The following is a 26,334-nucleotide window of genomic DNA, read 5'->3' on the forward strand; positions in this document are numbered from 1 at the left end:
TTAAATCTTAATCACGTAATAACAAACAAAATGGTGCATATTTTGTCAAGTATTTTAAATATTTAAGTTTATCAGTTAGCATACAACTATGCAACTTTAAGACGTAATCGTCCTTGGTTGCTTGCAGATGTACAATCATAAATATTACATAACTTTGGTATTTCGACCGTTCATCTGTCCGACCATGATGTAATTTCTGTAACTTTTATGGTGGATTTTAAACTTTGAAAACATCAATTGGTTAGAATTAAATATATTATTAATTATTTTCTTCATATTTTATGATTTCCAAAGCGTTGCAGTAATAATCTGATTAGACACAACTAAGTGTAAGTTAGAGGTCAATTATCTTAAAAGTTGGAATGAATACTAAATAACAAGGTTGATATGAAGAATTGAACATCCTATTGAATGTATATTAGAGGGTTTCAGAATATCTTATACTTCAACGCGCGCAGTATAAAAAAATATGACATTAGTTAATGTACCGTTTTTTAAAATAGAGTGCAATTTTGGGCAATACAATAATATAATCAAAAATGGCCATAAATATTAGCAAAAGGTTAAAATAGTATTAAGAGTCTTAAAAATCATATTCTCAAATTCTAAAAATTATTCGCATAAATTAAATAAAGTTACTTTTCGACCTCATTCACTTGATCATATTAAAATATTTACCAGTTTTCTTTAAAGTCATGCTTACAATGACCAGGTTAACATTTGAATGATCAGTGCCAATAGTAATTTTACAAGTCCATAGTTTTTTACACACTCTAATGAAGAATTGTACATGTATGGTTAAGAAAGACACGCCCCAACATTAAATTATTCTTATCAATGCAATATAATATTAACACATTATCGTCTCATTACTATCTTATATACAAGATAGAATTAAGCAAATGGGGGTTTATTTGTATGTTTGTTAATATGACTTACGAGATTTCTCAACTTTTTTCAGAAGGCTTTGTATTTTTCGTTCGTGTGTAGCCTTTAATTAGTGTTTAGAGAGCGAGTAGGGGTGGTGAGATATTTTCTCTGCCCCCCCCCCCATTTTATATTTAAAGATAAGCTTTTCTATAATCAAAATCTGTCCGTACTTGCGTCTGTCTTTAAGCTCTCATCGTTAATTTGGCATGTTAGAAATGTCCTATTGATTTTTAAAAATTGTTAATGCTCCTTTTCTGACCTTTTAATTTGTTAGCTTAGTTTCTTTGGATGTTGCTATCCTTGTTTATTGGGAATTTTGAAAAAAAATATTTGATATATTTAGAATATGCTAAACAGAACAACAGACTGGCAAAATCTTTGCACGTAAACAAAATCCCCAAGAAAGAATCTGTCGAAATTTTTCCATCCAGATTTTTAGAGCTTCCACAAGTAAAATCAGCTCTACCTGATTTTTCAAAATCAAGAAAAAAAATTGTGACACACCAACAAAATGCTGAACAGTTTTTGGAAAACAAACTTAAATTAAAAGGTAATTATTTTAAGATTTGAAAAGCATGTCTCAGACAACGCCACCGTAAAAAAACGCTCTTGTGCCAATTTTAACAAATAAATTGTCCATTGATTCACATAATTATTTTTCTACCCCCAAAGACCAAAATAACCCTTTTATTGGGGGAAAGATATGGTGGGATATAAATTCTCAATATTGGTGATAAATCAAATATTTTTAAAAGCGAAGCTTTTCTATAATTAGGGTCAGTCCGTACGTCTTAGACGGATAGCTTTTTTCATTTATTTAGGCATGTTAGAATTGTCCTATTGATTTCAAACTTTGCATGGTGATTCCTGTAGTAGTTAGGTACTATTTAGAAAGCGTAGTAACTCTATAATCATTACCAGAATGTCCGTACGTCCATAATAAACATTTTGATTGTTTACTTTTTTAACAACAAATTTTTATGTGATCTAATTATCCGATTGTTCTGATTTTCGGTACACTGATTCCTAAGACAACAAAGTACAATATTATAAGCAAAGAAACTCTATAATCAAGTCCTAAAAACGTAAGTATGCATGTCCATAAACATTATCCTGTATCAAGAAGTTTTTCAACAATTTTACTCACAATTTTGCTTTGACTCTTTTTCATTTATATTCTGATTATTCAGTTCGTTTGTCCTACCGTTTCAGAGCTTCGCTTTTATGGATGTTGTCATCCTTGTTATTATATTTCTTATGTCAAACTTCCGCGCAAAGCATGTCAAAAATTTATTCCTTCAATAAATTTAAATGTACATGGGGTAGGGGGGTAAAAATGTGGTTTGTCAAAAATATTTGAATTTGCTTTGCATCATCATTATCATTGCAAGCTCTCTTTTCTTTAAAAAGCGTAGGCCACGCACAATGGTTCTTCAATATTCTTTGGATTTGGTAAAACTAGAGGCATCCCCCTAGGTAATAAACACTCTACTGCATGTAACCTCATCTAGATATAAATAAAATCGGAGAAAATCTGCTGGTAATGAAACCTCCTGTACCTGGAGCTGAAAAAAGTTTCTATGCAGAAAATTGTGCTCAAAACTGTGGCAACAAATCAAACACAGAAAATAGAAACGAAGGTATTTCAAATTTATTTTATTTGGATATAATGTTTGGTTCGCTAACAAGCATTTTTAGTTATTAATTTGTAAAAGTGGAGCCGCTCCTTTTGTCCGTCCGTCCGTAACGGTTAGCTATTTCCTGAATTTAAACTGGTTAAAATGTTTCTATCGTTTATTTAGTATAACTTTTTTGACGATGACTGAATAAATTTACTATTCTGTACTTTTCATGAGATTGTACACTAAAACTTTTAAAAGTTTGATCCCATTTTTCATCCTTGAAATTTCTGTTAAATCTTAAATTATTAACATATATATCTACGCAACTAAAACTGTTTTTGGTCTTGTTTATCTTTAATTAGAGTCTCTACGTAAATAGGACAGGGACATTTAGCTAGGTCAAATTTAAACAACGATTACTTATATTGCGACTTCCGTCCATGTTTAAAGCAAAGCCACTTAAAATACATAATCAAGAAGATTGTACTTACTGTATATTTTAAGAATTCCGCAGCCGGCTTCTAAATGCAATTTTGCAGCCGATTTTTTCAAATTCTTAAAGTAAATGATTGAATTCTTAAAGTAAATGAAATATGACACCTGGAATGTAAAGATGGAATGATAAGAATCTTGGATTCATAAAGTAATGGCTGCAGGATTCATAAAGTAATGGCTGCACAAGTGGCTGCAGATTTACATTACGAATTCAAAATTTTGTTCTGAATATTTATGTGCTTAAAAAATCACGAAATTTCTCTGTAATTCCTTATACAGTTAATAAATTAAGGTAATTTGGGAAAGCAGGTATTTATCGTATAGTAGTATAAACAGTTTTTCATGGATATTAAATTCAATAAGGATGACAACATCCATAAAAGCAAAGCCCTGAAATGGATGGACAAACGAACAATAACACTTGTAGAGTGTCAGAACTGAATAATCAGAACATATGTGTATAAAAGTCGAAATAAAATTAAGTAAATTTGTTGAAAAACTGCTAACATACAGGATAATGTTTAAGGGCATACTTACATTTTTAGGTCTTGATTATAGAGATGATTCGCTTATAACAATGTAGTTTTGATGTCCTAGGAATCAGTATTCCAAAAATCAGATCAATCGGATGATTACATCACATAAAAATTTGCAAATAAGGATCCCAGTTTTAAAACATCTTTTCCGAAAATGCCTACGGTTGGGTACAAAAGAGCACGTAATTTAGGCGATCACTTGATCCGTGCTAAATTGTATCCCATCCATAGGTATGAAATTAGAAACATCCTTTTAAAGAAATTTCAGTTATTAATTTATAGCCCCAGACTTTTATACTTTTAGGTTAGGCAGGGATCTAAAGGGATAAGACAATGGCTGTTAAATTCATGTACATCCCAAATGATGACACACAAAATTATCCATTCTCTAGATTAATATTAGTGGTTGAAACGTTTGAACACTCAACTTACTAAACCAACCAATTAAAATTCAGGAAAAGTCCTCAAAGTTGTTAAGCCAACAAATAAGAAAATGCTTTTTATAAAACTTTGGGGACATATGATATAAATAGCCCATTCTTCCCTCTCTCTAATATATACTTTCAATTTTAGGATTTGATTATAGAGTTGCCTTGCTTATAATACTTTACCTTGTTGTCCTAAGAATCATTATTTAAAAAATCAGATGAATAAGATAATTATGTCATATAAAAATTGTTTTGTCAAAGTGTCAAGAAAATCAGCAAGTTTTAAATGGATATACGGAATTTCTGGTAACGATTATAGTGTTGCTACGCTTTCTAAATTGTACCTAACTGTCATAGGAATCATCATATAAAGTTTTAAATCGATGGAATAAGTGTAACATGTCTTTTTTGTAATTTTATCACGAATAAAATGTTGTTTAAAAAGTAAAAAAAATCAGCATGTCTTAAACGTATGTATTGACTTTCTGGTAGCGATTATAGAGTTGCTATGCTTTCTGAATTGTACCTAACTGTCATAGGAATCCTCATGTAAAGTTTTAAATCGATGAAATAAGTGTAACATATCTTTTTTATAATTTTATCACAAATAAATGTTGTTTAATTAAAAAGTAAAAAAAAAATCAGCATGTCTTAAACGTATATATTGACTTTCTGGTAATGATTATAGAGTTGCTACGCTTTCTAAATTGTCATGCACAGTTTGAAATCGCTACTACAATTATAACATGCCTAAATTAACGAAAAGAGCTAAGCGTTACGGAGGTACAGACGGACGGACGAACATAATTATAATAAAAGCTTCACTTTAAAAATCCGCCAAATGATATTTATAAAAATCTTCCATTTAAATTTGATCAATTTTAAGTGTAAAAATGAAAAAATATGAGAATGAGACAGGGATTGAGAGAGAGAGAGAGATCATGCGAAGCATAAAATAGATAGGATAATTGTAACATGTCTATTATAATAATCATGTCATACATAAAAAATTTGTGAAAAATTTGCATATTTCAACAATATATACGGACTTTCTGGTAAGGGTTATAGAGTTGCTACGCTTTCTGAATTGTGCCTCTCTTTTATATTTAATCAATTATATCCTATTATATAAAGTAGTAAGCGTTTTTTGTCTGTCCCGAAGGATCTCGCTAACCGCTGAACCGATATTGTTCTCCTTTACAATGAAGCTTCTTATAGGTCCTGGGAAGGTTTTAAACTATCTTTGGGGAGGTTGTATTCACCCCCCTCCCCCCCAAAAAATATTTTTTTTACTCAAATTTAAAATAGGATTAGGTCGACTTTTCCTCCTCCTACCTTAAATGCCCCTAGAGGCTTCTAGGGTCGTAGCCGCTAGTATATAATAAATCAAGGGTATGCGTTTTTGTATATGTTTTTCTTTGTCATTATGCGTCTTCAATGATGATTATCAAATTTATTCATTCTTTAGATTAAAATTATTGGTTAAAAAGTTAGATCATTTTAAAATTTAAGAAGCCAGTATACTTATCAATTTATAGTAATACAAGATCCCTGAAACATCTTTTTATTAAAAATTGCTGGTCCTAAAGTATTTTAATAATAGACATCTATGATCTATCTACCTATTTAACTATCTATTTATATACGGTGCATTATTTGCCAAATGTACCACTTTTCTGCACTACCTCTACGATTTTGTTAAAACTCTATATTTTGGTCCGTTGGGTGATTCAAGGATGCTGGATGGCCAAAAAAAAGTTTCAGAGTCCCTGGATGTCTAGATATCTAGCTATCTATGAAGGTAGGTAACAAAAATTTAAAAAACACCCATTTTTTCACAATTTTAAAAATAAATTTTTTCATCAATCTTACATCCAACCTATACATTTTATACACCAAAATGATCGTTTATTCATGTAAAACGCGCACATAATGCTATTTTGGCCAAAACTCTAATTTTACAGGGTGTCCAACAAAAAGTGTATTTTGGATATCTAGCGTAATACCCAAAATACCTGTCCGAAAAAAATCATTTTTTTTGGCTTAAATCCTGTGTTTTATCTGTGGGCATATGAAGTATATAACGGTTTGGAGGACCCGGGACTTTAAGGTTGTCAAATTTCATTTTGGGACACCCTGTAAATGTGATTTTTGTGTCTGTAGAGCTAAAACTTGGTCCAAATTGGCTATTTTTTTAAAATTACTCTAATATATGTCTTAGTATGTTTGGCCATAGTGTTTTCTGACCAGATCAATATTTTCCTATTTTTTGGACACCCTGTATTTTCAAAAAAAGAGAAAAATTTTTTTTGTTTTTTTAAATTTTTTTTTCTATTTTTAAGTTACTTAAAACTGTCATATAGATACAGATTTTGACTAATAACAATAATATTTGCCTATTTTACAAATTTTTAAACTTTTGGGACACCCTGTGCATGTTTTTGAAAAATGATGGTTTTTGTCCATTTTTGGGAGGAAGGAGTCGTTTTAGGGCCATAGACTATTTCTTCATTTTTGTAGAACTTTTCAAGATACATCATTTGTTATTTATGCAAAAAGCGCAAAAACCGAACCGTTTTGCCGTTATTCACTGCCAAAGGCGGAATTTTTTACGTTTTTTGCCGTTCCCGAGGTTCTAATGGGCATTTGAGGTAGGAAGACGTTGATTTTTCAAGATAACTGTGAAATACTTTTATTTAAGCATTTTAATTTACTAAATTTCATGTGAAGTCAAATTTTTTGTGCAGCTAACCGTTTTTCGTCGAGATGGATTTCAATTGTTAAAACAAGAAAATGAAGTGAATATAATATAAATAATTGCTATAACATAAGTAATAAAAGAAACATAAACCATGTGCATTTGAAATTCTTTTTGACAAAAATCGGTTGGATATACAAAAATTTTTACTTCACATGAAATTTAGTAAATTAAAATGCCTAAATAAAAGTATTTCACAGTTATCTTAAAAAATCAACGTCTTCCTACCTCAAATGCCCATTAGAACCTCGGGAACGGCAAAAAAACGTGAAAAATTCCGCCTGTGCCAGTGAATTATGGCAAAACGGTTCGGTTTTTGCGCTTTTTGCATAAATAACAAATGATGTATCTTGAAAAGTTCTACAAAAATGAAGAAATAGTATATGGCCCTAAAGCGACTCCTTGCTCCCAAAAATGGGCAAAAACCATCATTTTTTAAAAACATGCACAGGGTGTCCCAAAAGTTTAAAAATTTGTAAAATAGGCAAATATTATTGTTATTAGTCAAAATCTGTATCTATATGACAGTTTTAAGTAACTTAAAAATAGAAAAAAAAATAAAAAAAAAACAAAAAAAATTTTTCTCTTTTTTTGAAAATACAGGGTGTCCAAAAAATAGGAAAATATTGATCTGGTAAGAAAACACTATGGCCAAACATACTAAGACATATATTAGAGTAATTTTAAAAAAATAGCCAATTTGGACCAAGTTTTAGCTCTACAGACACAAAAATCACATTTACAGGGTGTCCCAAAATGAAATTTGACAACCTTAAAGTCCCGGGTCCTCCAAACCGTTATATACTACATATGCCCACAGATAAAACACAGGATTTAAGCCAAAAAAAATGATTTTTTTCGGACAGGTATTTTGGGTATTACGCTAGATATCCAAAATACACTTTTTGTTGGACACCCTGTAAAATTAGAGTTTTGGCCAAAATAGCATTATGTGCGCGTTTTACATGAATAAACGATCATTTTGGTGTATAAAATGTATAGGTTGGATGTAAGATTGATGAAAAAATTTATTTTTAAAATTGTGAAAAAATGGGTGTTTTTTAAATTTTTGTTACCTACCTTCATAGATAGCTAGATATCTAGACATCCAGGGACTCTAAAACTTTATTTTGGCCATCCAGCATCCTTGAATCACCCAACGGACCAAAATATAGAGTTTTAACAAAATCGGAGAGGTAGTGCAGAAAAGTGGTACATTTGGCAAATAATGCACCATACATATCTATCGATCTATGTAACTAACTTACTATCTATCTATCTATCTAACTTACTATCTATCTATCTAACTTACCTGGAAAGTACAACCCATAGACCAGCACAATTAAATATCTAATTTGAAAAAAAAACATTTGTAATAATAGCGGCTTCGCCCTTAGAGGGCTCTAGAGGCACTTAAGGTGAGGGTAAGTCGACCTCCCAGTCTCAAAGGTAAAAAAAACATTTTTTTTTTGTAGGGGGGGGGGGGGGAGTTTTTTCTGTTTAATTGTTAATCTAAGCATTTTAAAATGTATTATCTACCTTTTAATCATATCATCTAAATATCTATCAAGCTGTTTGTTTATCCTTCTCATATTTTAGCTATTGGAAAGAGAAAAAAACAAAAAATAGAAATTGTGTAATACTAATATCTACAAATTTCGGAATTTAAAAAATGTCCGTTAAACAAAAATACCCCCTCTGATGTGTAAACTTTGATTTTTACAAGGAAACACATATTTATAGCATAACTAAAGAAAATAAAATTAGATTGATGCACATAGCTTATTCAAGGTTTCACACAAAGTGTCATTTTAGAACTATAATACCCCCCACCCCCGCGGTATAAGTGCCATAACCCTGCGGGTCTACCCAGTATAACCTAACCTGAATCAATAAACAAAAAACTTCCCCACACCATATAATCTTTACTTTCAAATTAGTTAAAAAACTTGTTGGGTTTGGGGATGTACCAGTGCTCAACAGGATACTTTGTGTGAAAGCAATATTAAACTAAAAGCAATTATCTATAGAACACAAATTGCACAATGAAGAGAGTTTATAGCTGAGACATAATAGGATATGAGCCATAAATATTACTTTCAACAGTCAACAGGCATAACAAGGACTAGAAATTACAGAGTAGCAAGTGCTATAAGATTAATAGTTAGTTAGATAGATAGAATGCTTGATTGATATATATGTATATAGATAGATAGTGAATATATTTAAAGATATTTTAGGAAAAAAAATTTCCAAACAAAGCTGTTTCAGGGATCTTGTTCCACATAAACACAGATATGTATATAGACATATAGATTTACCAGAATTATATTTAGAATGATAATAAGCTAAAAAGCTGCTCTGCTATAAAATATTTAAGCTTAATAACGAATTTTCTCAGCTGTTTATCTTAATACAAGCGTCTACGCCCCTAGAGGCTTCTAAGGAAACTTGAGGTAGGGGGAAGATGTCAAATTCGACCCCCATTTTTATTTTAGTTTTAGAAAAATAATTGGGAGGAGGGAGGGTGGCATTTTTTGGTACAGACAGACAGACACAGGGATATATTGGAAAGGTTTTAGGCTATTTCCGAAAGTAAGCAAAACTCCATCTCTCTAGCCCTTCACCTTCTTTTTGACAGCATATTTATAATGAAATGTTAGACATAGTAAAATCGTCCTTTAATCTTAAAACCTAGTAGCATTACTTGAAGATTCCTGTATAAGTAAGGTATAATATTTCCCACGGACCTCTAATATAGCCTAAAACCTGTCCTGTTAAGTTAACCCTCACTGAAGAGTATTTGAGGAAATATTTTGTTTTATTTTTGTTCCAGGGATGTTCAAGGGGAAGGTGTAAAGGGTTGATTACCCCCCCCCCTCCAAATAAAAAATACATGGACGTCCTTGTTTCTGTGATATAATGATTACCCGCCCCCTCCTCCCCCCCCTAAAAAAAATATATTTTTAAATTTTGTATCCCCCCAAATAAAAATGCTTTGACGTCCTTGTTTTGTTCCCATCTTATTTGAAATTAAAGGGCCTCAAGTTAGATAGTTTGTGTCCGGTTCGCTTCCATTATACCCCCGGTGTCATTTTACTTAAACGGTGCTGTCACATTTCACCATCATCAGAAAAAAATAAAACAATTTCTATTCTTTCTGCATCTATAGAATCATTGTGGCAAAAGATCATTTGAATCGATTAAGATATGTCAATCTATACTTTTAAATAGAGACTCCTTTTAAAAAATGAAATTTCATTAAGAAAAATAGATGTATCTAAAAAGTTAAACTATGGGATAGATTTGTAAACCTATTTGGTAGAAAAACATAGACACTCAAATTTAGATAAGTATTGCTAATAACATTTAATCAAACAAAATGTTTCAAAGCCAACGGATATAATATTTTTAAAGCCTAGATTTTAATCTCATAGATTTTGTCAATTTCAAATTTTCAGTCAAATATTTTTCAAAACATATTCAAATTTGTATTATTTTTTACAAAATTATTCTATTATACTTTATTTAATATTATTTCATAAAATCCATCTCTAAGTATACTTGCATTAAATATAAAAAACAAGGATGACAACATCCATAAAAGCGAAGCACTGAAACGGTTGGACAAACGGACATTAATACTTGTATAGTGTCAGAACTGAATAATCAGAATATAAAAGTATAAGAGTCGAAGCAAAATTGTAAGTAACTTTGATGAAAAACTGCTTGATACTGGATAATTTTTATGGCAATTTAAAGATAAAGATAAATAAGATATTGTTATAATATAACCAGGGATCTAAAGGGATAAGACATAGGCCGATATATTGATGTACAACCCCAAAGATGATACACAAAATAACCTCTTCTGTTGATTACAATTAGTGGTTCAAACATTTAGTCACTCAACTTTATCGACCAACTAATCAAAAGTCAAGAAAAATCCCCAAAGTTGTTAAGCCAACAATTAGTAAACTTTATTTTAAAATTTGGGGACTAGAGTAATAAGCAATCCATTGTCCCCTTTCTCTCTTAGGTTAACACTAAAAATTTCAGCTTTCTACAAAATTTATATTTCCCCTTAGCCGTACAGATGGACGGACGGACAGACACACAAAGTTATTTATATAGTACCTTTGCTAAGAATATAACATAAAATGACATTTAAGGATTTTTTAATAACAAATTGTTATAATTTAACCAGAGATCTAAAGGGATTAGACGATGTCCGATAAATTGATAAACATCCCAAATTATACACAAATTACCTTATCTATAGATTAGTGAGTGAGACGTTTGAACACACAACTCAATAAACCAAGCAATCAAAATTCCCTATAGGCCAAAAAATTATTAAATCAATGAATAAAAAACTTTGGGGACTATTGTCCTCTCTCACTCTGCAGTTATTTCCTATATAAGATTACTAGAGTTGGCTCGATATAATTATCTCCCTATTGGCTAGTTTTCTATATGCATATCTATTTCTCAATAAATCTATTTTCCTCACCCGGCATTACTATCTAAAAGAAAGTAAATATTTAATAATTTAAATGATTTTTAAAAGATTTTTTTAAATTATATTTTTTTCTTTACATTACCATCACCAAAGGGTTAATGATGATGATTACAATTTTAGTTTAATATTTGAACACACAAAATGTCGCCACAATCGAATTCTTTTAAAACATAGTTTTCTTAAATTTATCATATTATAAATTTAAATTTTCTTTTTTATGATTAGAAATTAAATACATCAATATAAGGTAAATAGCAACATGAAATGAAAAAAATGAATTTATTTTTAATAAAGTAAAATAATGGGTCTTATCGTTCTGGGCAATGAGAGTTTATTATGGATTATTGGAGCACTATGAGTTTTAATCATATATTCCTTGGAAAACTTGAGCTCGTTTATAGACATTTATTTCCTATATAGATCTAACATGGATCTTGAAGCAATTAAGCAGGCCCTTTTGTAAATGTTAAAAATTGGAAGATTTCATTAAATAAAAGTAATCGCAAATATACTTAGTAAATAATATATTTGTGCGAGGGATGTAATGAAAATAGCTTAAATCCACCAAGTAAGATATGTATAAAGCTGCCCTTAAAAGATCAACTAATTGAGTTTACCAATTTTCATGATTTTTAACTCTAGACAGAAAAAAATCAATTTTATCATAAAACAAGCAAAATAAAGCTATCTGGCTAATTTTTTAATATGCTAGAGTTTCTTTCATGCTTAACAACTTTGCTTTTATGTTTTGATTTTAAAAAATCAGTTTAAAACCGGTTTAATAGATGACGCTTTCTTAACTATTCATTGTTAAATTGTCAGGGAAGCTTAGTATTGATATATGGACAGGTTTTAGGCTATTTCTATCTATCTATTTTTCTATCTATCTATCTATCTATCTATCTATCTATCTATCTATCTATCTATCTATCTATCTATCTATCTATCTATCTATCTATCTATCTATCTATCTATCTATCTTTCTATCTATCTATCTATCTATCTATCTATCTATCTATCTATCTATCTATCTATCTATCTATCTATCTATCTATCTATCTATCTATCTATCTATCTATCTATCTATCTATCTATCTATCTATCTATCTATCTATCTATCTATCTATCTATCTATCTATCTATCTATCTGTCTATCTATCTATATATATATCTATCTATCTATCTATCTATCTATCTATCTATCTATCTATCTATCTATCTATCTATCTATCTATCTATCTGTCTATCTATCTATCAATCTATCTAAATCTATCTATCTATCTATCTATCCATATATCCATCTTTCAATCTATCCATCTATCCATCCATCTAAAGGGTTAGCAAAAAAAATGCGTACTTTTTAAAAATTGAAATTGCGCGGCTTGTGTTAATAGTATAATGTTATGCATATCGTTAGAACCGCTAAGAAGTCTATTTTTTGGAAATATAAGAACGATTCCTCTGCTACGTACAGTTACGGAGCTACGTGTTAAAATGTCCCAACTGATGTAAAACTTGACTTACGAGTAAATTTTAAAATATAACTTAGAGAAATTAGAGAAGATATTTTGCAAAAAGAGATGCCTACATTTTTTAATTTCAAATTGCGCGGCTTGTGTTAATAGTAGAAAAATGTTACGCATACCGTTAGAACCACTATGAACTGTATTTTTTGAAAATGTAAGAACGGTTTCTGTGCTACATATAATCTAGGAGCCAGATGGAAAAATGTCCCAAAATTTACTCGCAAGTTAAGTTTTAAGCCAGTTGGGACATTTTAATACGTAGCTCCCTAACTATACGTAGCACAGGATCCGTTCTTATATTTCCAAAAAATAGAGTTCATACCAGTTCTAACAATATTTATAACATTTTTTCTACTATTAACACAAACCGCGCAATTTTAATTTTAAAAAAGTACGCATTTTTTTGCTCACCCTTTATCTATCTATTTATCTATCTGTCTCTTTATCTATCTCTATCTATCTATCTATCCATCTTTTTGTCTATCTATCTATCTAAGGAAGTGATAATCTGTGACAACAAAGTATAACGTTATAAGCTTCTGTAGATTACAATTAGTGGTTGAAACGTTTGGACACAAAACTTAATAAGCCAACCAATCAAAATTCACTTTAATCCACAAAGTTGTTGAGCAAACCAATAAGGAAACGTTATTATAAACTTTGGGAACTAGTGTAATAAACAGCCCATTGTCCCCTTTCTCTCTCTGTGTAGATTAACGCATATCTTAGGATAAAGCTTTTCTTGGGTGAATTGTTTCGTATAAAGTGAAGCCTATGACAAAACATATTATAAGTTGAATTTCTTATAAAGTTATGTTTCTAAAACTTATAACTTTAAAACTAAAGACGTTAAAAATGGTTCCTACTGCTTCTATGTCAGGTGTGCAACATAAATAGGCGCCACTAATTACCCTGCACAGTTAGAACTCTTTAGACAAAGGTCATGCAATCAAAGGGTTAGTAGTCTGTATGATGGGTGTTGGTAACCATAGATATATTATTCAGGGATCTAAAGGGATAGTACAATGAACAATAAATTGATTTCCCAATGACGTTACACAAAATTACCCCTTCTGTAGCGTAAAATTAGTGGTTAAAACGTATAAACACTCAAATGAATGATCCAACTAATAAAACTTTAATGTAGTTCCCAAAGTTGTTGAGCCAACGAATATGAAAACATCATTATATAACTTTGGGGACTAGTATAATAAACAGCCCATTGTCCCCTCTCTCCATGCATATTATGTCTACTGTCAACCACCTTTAAAACAAGTCAGGGAGGGAGGGGACATTGGGTTGTTTATTAAGGTAGTCCCCAAAATCTCAAATTAACGTTTTCGTATTCGTTGGCTTAACAACTTTGGAGGCTCTTATTGAATGACATAAATATTATTCTTTATTGATATGATTAAGATATTTTCTCGTATTCATTCGAATCCGGTGGATAGGAACCGGTTCTCATCCATACGAAAAAACTATGTCTATCATCGTATTATATCTAATTTGAAACATTTTTTTCTTTCCATCAGTTTTTAAGTTGTAGTTTTTAACTTAGTTTATCTTTGATTTTTTCGTTTAAAGATAACTAAATTACCCTGTATTATTGTTTGGGTACCTAATGGTTTACTATTAGGTACTTTCGTAGTATAATTACGGTCTAGTAAATTTAAATTTCAAAGCAAATTAATTTTGATTTTGTTTTAGTTTGTTGAGGCTGTGAGGCAAAATTTGTCATTTATCCATCGATACAAGTTTTGGCGTGAACCCAGAAGGGTGCCGCTGAAAAATCTCATTTTTTTTCTTATTTAGGCTAGGATAGAGCTACAGAAGATTTAAACACGGCAAAATGACCGTCTCAGTGCGTAGAATTCACACAAAAAATTTGGGGTTGATAGCTCAACGTTTAGGGGGCTGGACCACAAGATGTAAGTCCATCGATACAAGTTTTTGCGTATCTTTTTCAGCAAACATCGTTTGGTCCGACAGGGAAGGAGTTGGAATCTTGACCCCAAATTTTGTACACGTGTGTATCTCATCGAGACGAACATTTTGCCACCTTGAAGTCCAAAATCGGTTGAGAAACAAAAAAGTTTTCCTAGGAAAAACTGATTTTTAAAGAAAAATTGATAAAAAAAATCGCCAAAACTTGCATCAGAAAATCAAACACTGAATAATCTAATTTTCTTTCTCATTTGGGCTAGGATAGAGCTACAGAAGATTTAAACACGGCAAAATGACCGTCTCAGTGCGTAGAATTCACACACAAAATTTGGGGTTGATAGCTCAATGTTTAGGGGGCTGGACCACAAGATGTAAGTCCATCGATACAAGTTTTGGCGTATCTTTTTCAGCAAACATCGTTTGGTCCGACAGGGAAGGAGTTGAAATCTTGACCCCAAATTTTGTACACGTGTGTATCTCATCGAGACGAACATTTTGCCACCTTGAAGTCCAAAATCGGTTAAGAAACAAAAAAGTTTTCCTAGGAAAAACTGATTTATAAAGAAAACTTTATAAAAAAAATCGCCAAAACTTGCATCAGAAAATCAAACATCGTTTAGTCTACCCCCCTAAAAATTGTCCTAAGTCCACCAAATTTTTTGTGTGAGTCCCTGGGGTCGAGACGGTCATTTAGACACCTTAACATCGATTCTAGCTCAATCCGTTCGCTAGTTATCGAAGAAACATGGATTTTGTCAATTTGGTATTTAATGTTTTTAAACATTTATAAGTGCAATTTTGAAATCTAGTGTATTTTCTTGGGGAACTATGATGTGCGTCTATCTCCGAAAGTCCACGGGGACCCTTTATGAACTCAGTAGAGGTTTTAGTGTAATATCACAACTCAAAAGTGTCTATTAAGCTAGTCAACTGCTCTTTAGAGGGTAGATAGAGCCCTCTTAGCGTAGTAAAGGAATCTTATAAGTATACAACGGTTGGTTATAACTTTTAACTTATGGTTATAACAAAAGTTAAATATCTTTGGTTCTAGCTTCGAGAGGGCTATGTTAGGGGTACCCTGGCCCACCTGGGTACCAGCTAACCTGGGTATTGGTTTCCTGGCTTAAGTAAGAGTGTCTTTAGGCTGGGTTACAGTAGTCTAAGTACGTTTAAGTAGAGAAAGGATGCCTATAAGCGGGTGACGGTAGGGTAGAGTAGTCTAACCTTCTCCCGCTTGGCAATGGTTACTCTAGGCTTACTTACACTTAATTTGATAAACCAACCAATCAAAATTTATCAAAAGTCCTCAAAGTTGCGAAGCCAATAAATAAGAAAACGTTATCATAAAACTTTGGGTACTTGTGTAATAAACAGCCCATTGTCTCCTCTCTCTCTGTAGAATTCATTAATCAGTGGCATGAACAGGGTTTTGCCAGGGAGGTGCGCTAATCATATACCTATCAATATATATGACATTCAATATACAATATATCTATCTATCTATCCATCTGAAATAACATTTAATTTCTGATAACAATTATGGAGTTGCTTCTCTATAAAAACAAATTTTATTCAACTGTTATAAACTGTTACAGGAATCATCATTTAAAGTTTGAGATCGATATAACAATTCTAACATGCCTAAACTTAATTTAAATTTAAAAATCAATATTTTTCAAATTATAGGTCAACCTATTTTCTCTAACAATTATAGAGTTGCTAAGCTCTGTAAATTGTACTTAAATATCACAGAAATCTTCATGCTAACAATCATTGACCTATTAAATCGAATGAAAAAGAAATTAGCTGAAAATAAATGTTTCTATATTCTTACAATTGTGCCTCTATCTTAACTAATGGCCCAGAAAATCACGTTTTCCCCTGAATGTAGCTGACGGGCATATGAAAATACGGACAGACGGACAATTGGTATCACAGACTAGCTTCGCTACTAATATTAACATTTTTTGGAAATGAAGAAACAAGGATGGCAACAATTGAAAAAGCAAGGCTAAACAAGCATTGAAGACATTTAATAAAAGTTTCTTTAAAGACGGATATTTGTAATTATAGAGTAGCTGAGCTACTAATAATAGAAAATCATGTTTCCCCTAAAGATAGCGAATATAAGGACGGAGTCTAAGAGATCTTAGCTGACATTCTGACTTTGTTATATAATATTTCATATATATATCGCAAAATATAAAAATAGCCTAAAAACTACCCTGGACTAAATCAAAGTTTTCCTGAAAATTGTATAATTAGTTTTTTTCAGCGCGGCGGTTTAAGAGATCTTAGATGATATGCAGACTTTGTTATGTTATACTAGCGGCTTCACCCCTAGCCTCTAGGGGCTGTGCCCCAAGAGGTTTGATTCAACTAACTTTTCGTGTTTTAGATTTTAAAGAAAATATAAAAAGAATTGGAGGGGTATTTTTTTTTGGGGGGGGGTAGGGGTGACCCAACCCCCAAGAAAATAGTTATAAACCTTTCCGGGACCTATGAGAAGCTACCCTGTAAAGGAGAACCCGATCGGTTCAGCGGTTAGCGAGATCCTTGTTACAAACAAAGAGACAGACAAACTGACAGACAAACAAACAGACAAACAGACAGACATCGTTCTACTTTGTATTATAGATTGGAGTAGTTGGGTGATTTTTTAGCATGTATAAATCTCACAAATACTTAAAATGCAAAAGGAATTTAGACAATGTCTCTCATAAATACCTTAAAATGCATAAACAATTGCATTATTGAATTCTTAAAGTAGAATTTTGTTGGAATTCATAATAATTTGGCTTCTTTTGAAGCAAGTGGCTGGAAGCTGGCTGCATTATAAAAACACGAATTCTTAATGTAAAATCTACACCGCACATTGGGGCAAATCAACCAAAAAGAGGATTTAATTATTTAGTACCCTTAAAATTCATCTCACAAAAATTTCATTTTATACTTTTTTGTAGGTAATTTAACAACAAACAAATTTGCTTTTATGTTTTTTTCTGTCATTTGAAAGAAACATGGAGATAAAGTTCATTTTATGAAGGTAGATAGAAAATTACCAGATTAACCCCTCCCTTAACCCCCTCCTTACCCCCTCCTTACCCTATCCATCTATCTATCCATCAATATATCCATCTATCTATCCATATATCTATCCATCTACCTATCCATCTATCTATCCATCTACCTATCCATCTATCTATCCATCTATCTATCCATCTATCTATCCATCTATCTATCCATCTATCTATCCATCTATCTATCTATCCATCTATCTATCCATCTATCTATCCATCTATCTATCCATCTATCTATCCATCTATCTATCCATCTACCTATCCATCTATCTATCCATCTATCTATCCATCTATCTATCCATCTATCTATCCATCTATCTATCCATCTATCTATCCATCTATCTATCCATCTATCTATCCATCTATCTGTCCATCTATCTATCCATCTATCTATCCATCTATCTATCCATCTATCTATCCATCTATCTATCCATCTATCTATCCACCTATCTATCGATCTATCTATCCATCTATCTTTCCATCTATCTATCCATCTATCTATCCATCTATCTATCCATCTATCTATCCATATGTCTATCCATCTATATATCGATCCATATATCTATCCATCAACTATACATCTCTTTATCCATCAACTATCAATTTATCCATCCATCAATCTATCCCTCTATCTATCCATCTGTCTATCCATTTACTTATCCATCTATCTATCCATATATCTATTCATCTACCTATCCATCTATCTATCCATCTATCTATCCATCTATCTATCCATCCATCTATCTATCCATCTATCTATCCATCAACTATCTTGAATTTCGTGTTTAAATCGTCTAATTAGGGGTTTTGGTTATCAGAGCAATATGAGAATTTTTTAGTAGCGCAGCTACCCTATCACTAGCTTTTTGGGCACTTAAAAGTGTAACTATGTCAATTGTAGTCCGATTTTAGTGTTCAAAGTGTCAAATTTGGGGTCATGTAATTCATTTCAGTAGGAGGGGAGGGGATGGTGTAAAGGGGGTGGATGGGGATCCTTATTTTAGCAAGCTACAAGTTTCACTTTATTTTTATGTTTAATAAATACATTATAAATGTGGGCATGATTAACATAAATTTTTATTAACTAATATCTATATTTATAATGATATTATGATTCTTGTTTACTGTTCATATGAATACTAGCGGCTTCGCTCCTAGCCTCTAGGGGATTTGCCCCAAGAGGTAATTAAACAAGGATGACAACATCCATGAAAGAAGCGAAGCTCTGAAATTGAAGGACAAACAAACATTAACACTTGTGAAGTGTCAGAACTGAATATTAATGCATGTCTATACAAAATTGTAATTAAAACTGATTAAATACATGTTACTGTTTAAGGACATACTGACGTTTTTAGGAATGATTATAGAGTTGCTTCGCTTATAACATTACACCTTATTGAAATAGGAATCAGAATTCAAAAAATCAGATGAATAGGATATTTGTAACATTCAAAACCATTATTTGTTGTCAAAAAAGTAAAAATCAGCTTGTTATAAATGGATGTACGGACTTTCTGGTAACGATTATAGAGTTGCTGTGCTTTCTAAGTCGTACCTAACTGTTGTAGAAATCAGCATGAAAAGTTTGAGATCGATAGGACAGTTCTAGCCTGTTTAAGTTAAGTAAAAGAGCTATCTGTACCAGACGTACGGACGGACCGACCCTAATTATAGAAATATGAAAAAATTGAGGAGGATTTTTATTTTTGAAAAAGAGCTTTAAACAACCACAGGACCAGTAGATATATTACCTGAAGAGTAGAATTCAATCTGTTTAGTGGTTAGCGAGATCTTAAGAGATGGGTGGACAGACAAACAGACATCAAGATACTTTGTATTATATATTAACACCTAGGGATCTAAGGAACAAAACAATAACCGATTAATATGTACATCCCCAATATTGATACATATTTAATAAATTATATTACAAAATTATTTGTCTGTAGATGACAATTAGTGGTTGAAAAGTTTTGACACTTATCTTAATGAACCAACCAATAAAAAATCAATGAAATTTCCTGAAGTTCTTATGCTAACGAATATAAAAACGTTATTATAAAACTTTGAAGGTTGGGGACTAGTGTAATTAACAGTCCCCTCCCTTTCTAAATAAAACTGCTGACATTAAACATGAATACCATGTAACTACATAATTTAAAAACAAAGCATTACCAATAGACAGACAGATAGACTACTTGCTAATTCCAATTTAGAATGATTATAAGAACCTCACGTTATTTGCATATTTACTTTACCTTTCCGCAGTGAGGTAGGGGACATTTGGCTGTTTATAACACTAGTCCCAAAAGTTTTACAGTTGTGTGTTCAAACGTTTTAACTACTAACTTTAATCTACACAAGGGGTAATTTTGTGTATTATCATTGGGGATGTACAACAATTTATTGACCTTTGTCTTATCCCTTTAGATCCCTGATATATGTAATAATCTATAGAAACGATTATTTAGTTACATTAAAACATCAAACATAAAGAAGTTTAGATTTAGGTTTAGCCCCCCCCCCCCTCTCCTTCCCATCATTTAGTGGAATAGAACTTGAAAATACTTATTATTAACTTTAATTCTAAGTCAGAATAAATATTTCCCAATATGTCTATGTTTTTGTGTCTTTTATTTATTTGAATTATATCTTAAGTTTTGACTTTAAAAGTGCATTTAAACGCTTTTTCTTACAAACTTTTCGTGCACCTACGTTCAGAAAACGGACTAAAAACCCCTACGGGGGCGCAGGGGGGTAAGTGAAACCAGTACTGGCGATTAAAATATGTCTTTGGGTAATCAAATATCGTTTTTTTAGCCGGCGACACCCGGCGAAAACATGTTTCCTCTTACTGTGATCTTAAAAGTTGATTAAAAAACAAACAAAAAAAAACTAAAATCTTGACTTCAACTAGAATTATTTAGGACTAATTTCTTCAATTTGTGTTTTTTTCTTTTATAGTGTCAACATATATGTAATGCATGACTCATCAAAAGTTATTTTGTCTAATTACGTTAATTCTAAGAGATTTTATAATACTTTTAAAATTGTTGGTGAAACACAAAAAGTATGCCTTTTTCTGTAAGAAAATTTTTGCATTTCTTGACTTCCATGCATTAGAATGCTTACTTGAAAAGCGTATTTTTACGATTCCTTTGAAATCTGATGTACATTGGGTATGATAATACTCATAGAATGTTTAAAACTTGATTTGGGGGTGGTGAATTGATGCCCCTTCTTGCCCCTATGTGCACCGTAAAAACAGATTACTTTAAGATTTCGTTTTTTAGCAGCCGACTGCTAAAAAATAGCTGATTTGAAGCCGGCTGCCGAATTCATATTGTATTCTTTGCAATCTTTCCGTAATATGCACGTTTTCGGTCTTATTTATTTATAACAGGAAAATATTTCATTATTTTATGTCTGCCGTTATGTTTTCAAAACAATTTTATATTTATTAGAAAGCTTGCCTTTGTTGGAGAAAGCTAGGGAAGACATACCATCCTTAGAAGCAGAAATAATAGTAAAACCAAGAGGACCAGCTAAAGGATTCTTTAATAGAAATCATCTGGATCAGTTTAAGTTTTACAGGTTATAATTTAAAAGTTTTTTTTTATCTATTTTCCTTGCACCTCCACGAGTCTAATTTCCTATGATTTAGTCCATCTGTAGAGTAGTATATTTTCTGGTATTATCCTCTTAGGATTTTTTTTATTTTTTGAAAATTTGAGTACATGCGACTTTTTTACTTGACATTCCCCTTTAAGGGCTGCATTAAGGCATTAAGGGCTGTACCAGGGCTTTGTAAAACCCTGTAAAGGGGGTTGCACTGGGATGAACCCCTAGAGTTGTCTAAACACCTCCAACATTTTGCCACGGAGCCCTTACACCCCCCTTAGGCACGCCTGTGTCTATTTCTCTATCTTTAAATTTTTGCCTTTACATTATTTGCATTAAATGTAATGAATATTTTATATTATATAGTTTATTCATTAAAAATTTTAATTGCCTGTGTATAATGTATTTAATATTGAATTTAATGATATGTATCACCATGTAATTATAGTTGTAATGAAGATGTAAATATTCAAGATAATATCTCATGTAAATAGTAATTAGAAACTGTATAAAGCTAAATATAAATGTATATAGTATAGATATAATAGTTTGGTGTTTGAGGGGATTACTAAATACTAGTGCGGCTCATTTACTATTTTCTGTATCAAATTTGAAAAATATTACTTGGTAAGGGGGGTATAATGACATAAATAAATTGAGGGGGGGAAGTATTAGAATGTCAAATTTTGCATGGTGCATATCTAAAACTTACATGTTTTTTTAATTAAGGGCTTTAAACATTGGCATGATACGGATTTTTTTTTAATAATTGTGAGTTGGAGATGTGAACACTATTTTATTTTAGTAATGTGGTGTTGACAATTTCTTCTCACCTCCTCTTACAACACAACTAAAGTACTCAATAGTTCACTGATAACCAACTCTAATATATTATCTATAAATATTGGGTATTTATGATTACATGTTGCTGCCCTGAGGACAAATTCTCTGTCAATTTATCTCAATGGTGTTTATGAATTTATATGTATTATTATAATGTGTGTATGTGTGTAATTGTGTGTAAGCAATTCAGTTACATAAAATCTCGGTCATTCATCAATACTGTATGGAATACTATAAAAAATTACATTGGAGGTGTACCTAACTTTTTACATTTCCCTATTAAGTTTCATCTTTACATTTGGTAGAAAAACTCAACAAGTTTTATAATGATCAAATAATTCTATCATACCTTTTCAAAACTCCTTCTTACATACCTCCAGCTTATTTAAACTTTTAATAGTTATTCATCGCTTCGTATTATAGACAGCTTTCCGCGGTTAGTAATATGCAAAATTATAAGATTTTTTTACTATTTTCAAAACTACGATACGATACATATTTTTTAGTATGGCTAAGAAACGGTTATAATACAGCTGTTATTAATCAGTTTTGAAGCAATACTAGATTTTTTTACTATTGTCAAAACTACGATACGATACATATTTTTTAGTATGGCTAAGAAACGGTTATAATTCAGCTGTTATTAATCAGTTTTGAAGCAATACTGGAAACGTTTATATTTTTAGATAAAATTAGTGAAAATTCATTGAAACAGAACTGTTATTTGTTATATATAATGCATAAAGCCGCAAATAATTCTTATCAAGTGATAAGTTACAGACATCAATGGCAACAATTTAAGAACAAATTTTTGACTAATTCATGATTTATCCCAACAATTATATAAGTTTAATATGTGGAACCTAAATAATATTTTTACAGTAATAAAATTTTTAGTGAATTTGCCTATAGTTTCTAGTGGGACTATAAGCAAAAAATGAAGGAAGGATCCCCTCTCCACATTCATTTATATATTTTCTAAAATCTTTGTGGAAATTTGTATCTATTTAAGGGATGTGATACAGCCCATATTAAACCAAATTTTATCTAATGATTTTTACTATACTAGTCATGGACATAATTCTGCTTTTTTTTGTACACATACCCTCGTGTACAGTTTATTGTTTGAAAACCTTCACTAATTTTAAACACAATCATTCTTGCTGATTTATAAACCTTTTAAAATTTAAATTTTAGGTTTTCAACAGAAGCACCTAGCTCAGAAATTGAATTTGGTTTTACTCCTATGCGAGGTATAATTAACATAGGGATCTAAATATATAAGATATATGTTGTACGTTTAGAGAAGGCGTGGCAACTCTAGAATCATTACCAGAAAGTTCGTAAGTCCATTTTAAGTATGATTATTTTTTACTATTTAAAAAGCAATATTTTATGATTCTGAAAAATTTTTGGTAAAGGGATTCCTATGATCATCATGCATAATTTCATTAGCAAAGCCTCTCAATAGTTAAGTCTTAAAATTTAAGTATGTCAATCCGTATTAAGAATTCTGTAATTTTTAAAGTTATTTTGAAAATTTTGTTGAGATTTCTAAATAATCTTGCGTTGATTATATATATTTGTTAATGTTCTTTTGTCTGACTTCTTAATATGTAAAGCTTTGCTTTTATGGAAGTTGTCAGACTTAGTATTATACCATTTAGGTGATGAAAACAAGAGAAGTTCTCTAAATACTGTAGATTTTTCTGCAGAAATATCCTATCAAACTGATTTTGATTCCTCTAGTAGTGAAATATTTCCCATTGAGGAAAAATTTGAAGGATTTAGGGCAAAGGATTATTTGCTAGATGAACCAGAGCTAATAACAAGGAATACTAGAATAAAAAATAAAATATTTATAATTCTATACCTATATGAGCGACTACCTACTTTTTCTGTTTTTTACCTTATAAATTATTTTTGACAGATTTTTTATAAAACGGCTTGCTTTATTGCATCAGATCCATGACAGATCTATATAGAAAATAAATGTCTAAAAATGAGCTCGAGTCTTCCAATAGTAGAATGTTTCATACTCATAGTGCTCCAATAATCCATAATAAACTCTCATTGACCAGAACGATTAGACCCATTATTTTACTCTATGAAGAATATTTTTTTTATTTCATGATGCTATTTGAATTATACTAAAGTATTAAATTTCCATTCATAAAATAAAAATTTAAATCTATAAAATACCTAGTAATTCAGAGAACTTAGTTTTAAAATAATTTGATACTAGCAACGCGTCAGATTTTAAACTAAAATTTAACATTTAACTAAACATTTTAACCCTTTCAGGATGATAATTTGAAACAAAAAAATACTAGGATCCTAAATTATTTTAAAGAAAGAGAGACAAATTATAAATACGGTTTTTAAAAAAATTAAGGAAATTTAAAAAAGACGGAAGGAAAGGGAAGTGGGAGAGAAAGGGACATTTAATCTTTAAAATAAAGATGAAAAAACCAAACTAAAGTCGTAGTAATCTTTATGTGTAGTAACTTTTTTTATAGTTGGGATTGGACAATGGAAGAAAAGGATTAATATTCAGGGAGAGGACAATGGAAGAAAAGATTAATATTTATAGATAGGCCAATGGAAGAAAAACATTAATATTCAATCTAGCCAATAACGGGATAATTTTAGAACGCCGCCTCTAGTATTATATATATTTAAATTTTTGATAAGAACACATCGCAAGTTGTCATTTACAAAGAGCATTATACGTTTCTGACTTTAGCATACTTAAATTTAGGTCAAGATTCACTATGTTCCTAAAGTTAAATTCCTAGCATATATTGTATTGTCTTTGCTCCTTTGTACATTTAGCATATGAAACTTTATCAATTCTAGTAAAAAACTAAAGGCAGAGAGACCCATTCAAAAGAGCGCATCCATCTCCAACCACACAAAAGCTAGAACAAAAATCCAAGTCAATTTTTGACTTTCTGGGAATATTTGACACAAGAAAGTTCTTTTATATTCCTGAAACCTCTAGAAGTGGCCAGAAACAAGATAATGAATTTTCTGGAATTCTGGACTTTCTCACCAAATTTGTGACGGGATAAATAAAACATTGTCGTTAGCTTGATATTGGTTCGCAACATACTTGTGAAAATTAAAACGAAATATCAAAATATATCCATATCCTCTAAAGGAAAACAGAAAGACAAATGATGAGAAAATATAATATTGTGAATATATGTAATAATCGCTTAGTTTACCAGCAAATAATATATAAACCAAACTCTTATTTTTAAGAACATATTTTACCTCCTTTAAGAAGCTCCAACCCTGCATGACTCTCTTGATTTTACTTAAATTAAATTATTAATATCAGTAAAGATTTGAGTAGGTTTACAGGTTGTCTACTGGGGAAACAAATGATATTATCTCAAAGACTTCAAAGAGCAGCTTTTTTTTATTTTCAAAAGTAAAGCTTTTCTACAATTAGGATTGCGGTATGATTTAAGAGGGGGGGGGGGGGGCATTGTATTGGCTGTAAGTGGTACCCAATTTTATTAAAGTAAATTTTGTAGAATGATTATTATGAAAGAGCATTAACTCTATAATCATTGCCAGAAAGTCAGCTTATTTTAGATTTTTTTGCTTATTTAAGTCCTTTTTATGTCTTAAAATGTAGAGACATTCAGTCAAAGCTTATGAATTTTGATCACATTGCGCAAACTTTCTTTCAAAAAGTATTTAAAATAAAGTCTCTTTTCCTTTCCAAAGCTTAGCTTTTATTGATGTCATAAAATGTAAAAATATTGTTTTATTTAATTGTAAGTATAAAATGTTGTCTATACTTTATTTTGTCTCTTTTCCATTTTTCATTATTTGTTTAAAATAAAAGTATCAGTTAAATTTGTGTTAATGAAGAAAGTATTATCCACAATAACCTAAATATATTCGTTAAAATATGATTTCATTTTTTTTTTCTTTTTCACTTTGTGTTGTGTGTGGTCTTTTTTCATTATCCTACGCAGTTAATATTCATCATTAAATCACCAATAAAAA

General features: G+C 31.0%; 1 protein-coding gene across 1 annotated transcript; it reads left to right on the forward strand.

Moving 5' to 3' along the window:
* The first annotated feature begins 1,277 nt into the window (after positions 1–1,277).
* LOC145335215 (uncharacterized) lies at positions 1,278–25,382 on the forward strand. The gene is made up of 6 exons (XM_080180949.1): positions 1,278–1,480; positions 2,442–2,570; positions 21,309–21,438; positions 23,506–23,561; positions 23,976–24,208; positions 25,185–25,382. Exons 2-6 carry the CDS (start codon positions 2,474–2,476, stop codon positions 25,380–25,382), a joined length of 714 nt encoding a protein of 237 aa, XP_080037075.1. The 5' UTR covers positions 1,278–1,480; positions 2,442–2,473.
* The last annotated feature ends 952 nt before the right edge of the window (positions 25,383–26,334 follow it).

Source organism: Acartia tonsa, chromosome 13 (genome assembly GCF_053477335.1).
Source record: "Acartia tonsa isolate MP-2025a chromosome 13, ASM5347733v1, whole genome shotgun sequence".
Classification (NCBI taxonomy): Eukaryota; Metazoa; Arthropoda; class Copepoda; order Calanoida; family Acartiidae; genus Acartia; species Acartia tonsa.